We start from the raw sequence: 4,437 nt of genomic DNA, 5'->3' as shown, positions 1-4,437 counted from the left end.
TGGAACATATAATACTATGCGACAGGTGCACCATATCTTGGATCATTCAGTATTTGTGGATATGGGGAATACGATTATACGAGAGCACAGGTTCTTCATTCTGACGCCTGAATCCAGATACTTGTGGGAAAGAAGGGGCACCACATGAATGCACCGAAAGCGGCAAAAGTTGTTGGTGGCCACACCCACCACATCGACAAGAATACTATTGTTGTTGCTCCTTCCGAGTCAAGCAGCACTACCTGCTGATGTCAACCTTTTTACTCACTCCGTTTGTTTATTATGATCCTGCTGCAACTCAAGATCTCTGGGCCGTTGGGCCGAGAATATAGATAGGCGATAAATGCAATCTATCTCGGGTGAATCATATTTGACACACACGCTGAGCCTGTAGTACCTTCACCAGTTCACCATCATCACTTCTTCCTAATCCAGCTTCACTTTGGGCCAACAAACTTTAGCCCAACAATGGCCCAGATCTACTTTCTCGTGAACAAATATCTCTGTGCTCCAGATGTCTGTGGTCTGGAATGCCGCCACCCTCGGGGTCATAAATAATAGTAATAAGTTTTGCGTACGCGTACCGTCAGAATCGTCTTGTTCTTTTGCATTTTCCGTCCGGTACGGTCGAAGGAGGAAGCAAGACATGACACGCGACCGATCACGTCTTTTGCGTGCCACGGCTTGGGATCCCCGCACGCTTCCGTCTTTTCACGTCAGATTCGTGGGAGCGTGCAGCCCTCCTGGCATACCTACCGAGCGCACGCGTGGGAGGCACCGCCCGAGCCAGACGGCAGCGGGACGGCTCGGCAGGAAAAACCACCACGCCTGACGCCCACCAGGCAACCACCGATCGAAACGAAACGAGTAAACGACCAGGCCCAGACGCCCAGCAGCCGCGCCGCCAAAAGCGATCGCGCTCGCGCTCGCGCGGCCTCCTTCCTCCTAAATCCGGGTGAGAGAACGGGTCGTGTACCTCGGAGGCGCGGCCCCCTCGCCGAGACCCACGGGCCGTGGAGGCCGCATACCCGGCCCGTCCCGGCTCGCTCGCCTCGCCTCGTCCCCGCTCTTGGCGATCCATGGCCGCGACGGCGGCGGAGGAGGCGGAGTGGGAGGAGGAGGGGAAGCAGGGGATGAGGAAGAGGAAGCGCTACGGGCTGGTGGAGTACCGGGCGCTGCCGCCCTACCTGCGGGACAACGAGTACATCCACCGCCACTACCGTTGCGAGTGGCCGCTCCCGCAGGTGCTGCTCTCCGCCTTCTCTATCCACAACGAGACCCTCAACGTCTGGACGTGCGTAAACCCTCTCTCTCCGCCCTCCCCCCTTAATCGTTCAATTATTGTTTGTTTGGTCCAATTGGTTGATGTTAGCTACCTCGGGAGGAACTTGTTACAGATTGCAATGCTTCGAATTGTTTGGTAGTACATGGGATTTCTGGGCGTTTGTTTCATGCTTGTGCTTATTGTTTGCTTAAAGGTTTCAGAGTTCAGATTCATTATGGATTGGCGAAATATCTAGAATTTGGTAGCTTTATTCATCTAGCTGTTTTTGTCCCCTTCATGTTTGTGATGGCTCAACAAATCTTAGAATTCGTCTACCTCTGCAAGTATGCAGAGTACTTAATTGGTAGCGTCGTCCTTGCCTAAAATCTCATGGAAAAGGACTGGACCGCCAACTAATGAAAGAAGCCATCTTTCTTCGGTGGGGCATGCGTTTTTTTTTGAAACTTGTTGGCGCATTGCTGAACAACCGGACTGTAGGCCTAATATGTAAGTAATAAGCGGGGGCAAACCCAGGGATGCAAAACTCCCAATTGAGAATTAATGGCTAATTAAAATGGCATACACATGGATTGCTTGCCCGGAAAGGTCCGGCAGTTCGAGGAGTATGATTTCTGAAAATTATGGATGACAACTTGTGATATGTTATTTTGTGTAAAAGTTACATGATGCGGTCTCTCTTTTTTTCACAAATCTCCCATGCTTGGACTTGTATGTCATCAATAAACTGTTCAGGTTGGCATTAAGCCTGCCATAGTTCCTCTAAAACTTATCTTTTTTTTTTACTTACTAAAGGCTTTGTCTATGTACATTTCAGGCATCTTATTGGATTTTTCATCTTTCTCGCTCTGACCATATACACAGCAACACAAGTTCCAAACGTAGTAGATATTCAGAGCTTGCAGCATTTGCCGGATGTGCTGAGAAAGGCTGATATTCATAAGATTCAGGCGGAGCTTGTGTCATGTCTTCCATCGTTACCTCACCTTTCGGATCTACAAAAGCTGAAGGATGAGCTGAAGAGCTCTTGGAATTCTATGGAGGTTCTTCCATCTCTGTCCCGTTGGCATCTCTTGGAGTTACTCGCAAGTTGTTTGCCACACAGATTTACCCATCCCAATGAAACAAGTTTGTCTGTTCTTGTAAGTAGTCTACTACTTGCTGAATTACTTGATTACATTCTTTTACTTTTGCTATAAGAGCGCTACGCTTTGCGTTAAGGTCAGGGAGGTTAACTTATCTGAAGCTGACCAAGATTTCACTTCAAGAGGTTTATATCAGTAAAAATCTGAAAACCAATGATTACTGGAAAAGCAGTAGCATTCAGGCAGTGCCGGTTTATGAGATTAAGAACATTAGTCTCCCAGGGCCATACTACCGTATTTTTTCTGTTATATATCAATAGAAGCTTGCATTGACTTCTGCTGCTCGTTAAAAGAAAAGAACAGTAGTTTACGTATCACTCACCCAAATTAGTGAAAGTGTAATTACTAGCATTGTAGGTCAAGTCAAACTATTGGGCCTTACTGTGATGCCTTTATTTAAGATAATATTGATTAAAAATATTTTTACCTTTTAGTCGAGTTCTGGCTGGTAATTTGGTAATCTGTTCTGGTCAGATTATGCGATGCATTGCTTTTGAAAGTGGCTCATAACTTGTGTGTTCAGAACCGGAGACAACAACCTTTCTTGTTTTTATTTTGCGCAGCAAAGCATGAAGGAGGATCTAGCAAACCTGATTGCGCCGCAACTGATCACACCAATTGCGCGGTGGCCATTCTATGCCTTCTTGGGAGGAGTCATGTTCTGCCTTCTCGCCAGCAGTACTTGCCACCTTCTCTCCTGTCATTCTCGCCGCCTAGCGTACATTATGCTTCGGCTTGATTACGCAGGCATTGCAGCTCTAATCGCCACATCCTTCTACCCTCCAGTATACTATTCTTTCATGTGTTATCCCTTCTTTTGCAACATGTACCTCAGTTTCATAACCATCCTAGGAGTGGCAACTATCGCATTCTCTCTACTTCCTGTCTTCCAGAACCCCGAGTTCAGAACCATCAGAGCATGCCTCTTCTTTGGCATGGGTGCATCCGGTGTGATACCTGTTCTTCATAAGCTGGTCCTCTTCTGGCACCAACCGGAGGCATTGCACACGACCGGATATGAAGTTCTGATGGGGCTCTTCTATGGGCTGGGAGCACTGGTATATGCGACCCGGGTACCTGAGCGCTGGATGCCTGGGAAGTTTGACATCGCCGGGCACAGCCACCAGTTGTTCCACGTCTTGGTTGTTGCCGGAGCCTACACACACTACCACGCAGGGCTGCTGTACCTCAAGTGGAGAGACGTGCAGGGCTGCTGAAAGGTGTTGCATCGTTGAGGATGTGGATAGATTGTAGATTCCATGAATTCAGGCTGAAGATCATGGTCTGTTGTAAATTGTAACAGTAAACATGAACAATTGCTACAAGTCTATAAGGTAGTCGGGCTTTAATGAATAATAATCAATTGAAGACCAGTATTTATGCTATTATTACTAAATATTCGAGGTGACTGATGGGATAGTCTCCGTCCTGCTAATTCATCTATAGTTACTGGCCGGGGGCTCCTCCTTGTAGCTGTATGTGGTTCATCTTTACATCAGTGTCTTTAGTTATTTTGTCAGGTTGGAGAGAACAGGCAACATGTACAATTTATATATGTGTTTTGTGTATTGCTATGAACCAAGTGGAGTGGGCCAATGGCTAACAGCGGGGCTCTAGGTCGTACAAAGAAAGGATCATTTAGTTGGTTCCTGATGTTATCAGCAAAAAATGTTTTATACGGAGTACTAGTTACGAAAAAATTGGCGTCAGTATTGATACATGTGACCAGATATCTATATCATCTCGGAATTTGGACATGTCAAAGTCTGGATATGGATTATTAGACGGTAAAATTAATAATTTATTTATGGTGAGACTAATAATATAATATAAGATGTCACCTATCACAATTATAAACACGTGCGTGCCATATATATATAGCTATGGACCTATACGACACTTCTTGTCCAGTTAAAGACTCGTCATAAATTTTACTCTTCCTGGTACGGGCATGCCTTGCATGAAAAATATAAGCATTAAATAAAATAAAAACAAATTCATGTTAGCCTG

General features: G+C 46.0%; 1 protein-coding gene across 1 annotated transcript; it reads left to right on the top strand.

Moving 5' to 3' along the window:
• The first annotated feature begins 795 nt into the window (after positions 1-795).
• On the top strand, positions 796-3,803 carry LOC136503473 (heptahelical transmembrane protein ADIPOR3). Its single transcript, XM_066498544.1, has 3 exons — positions 796-1,294; positions 2,100-2,424; positions 2,991-3,803. Exons 1-3 carry the CDS (start codon positions 1,080-1,082, stop codon positions 3,642-3,644), a joined length of 1,194 nt encoding a protein of 397 aa, XP_066354641.1. The 5' UTR covers positions 796-1,079; the 3' UTR covers positions 3,645-3,803.
• The last annotated feature ends 634 nt before the right edge of the window (positions 3,804-4,437 follow it).

The sequence above is a fragment of the Miscanthus floridulus genome, chromosome 1 (assembly GCF_019320115.1).
Source record: "Miscanthus floridulus cultivar M001 chromosome 1, ASM1932011v1, whole genome shotgun sequence".
Classification (NCBI taxonomy): domain Eukaryota; kingdom Viridiplantae; phylum Streptophyta; class Magnoliopsida; order Poales; family Poaceae; genus Miscanthus; species Miscanthus floridulus.
Note: the sequence above shows the minus strand (reverse complement) of the source record. Positions and strands in the feature narration are given on the sequence as shown.

Coding starts and splice junctions, on each gene's coding strand:
- LOC136503473 (XM_066498544.1), top strand. CDS start 1,080: ATGGCCGCGACGGCGGCGGAGGAGGCGGAGTGGGAGGAGGAGGGGAAG. Junction 1,295..2,099: donor GAGACCCTCAACGTCTGGAC/GTGCGTAAACCC, acceptor TGTACATTTCAG/GCATCTTATTGGATTTTTCA. Junction 2,425..2,990: donor AAACAAGTTTGTCTGTTCTT/GTAAGTAGTCTA, acceptor TATTTTGCGCAG/CAAAGCATGAAGGAGGATCT.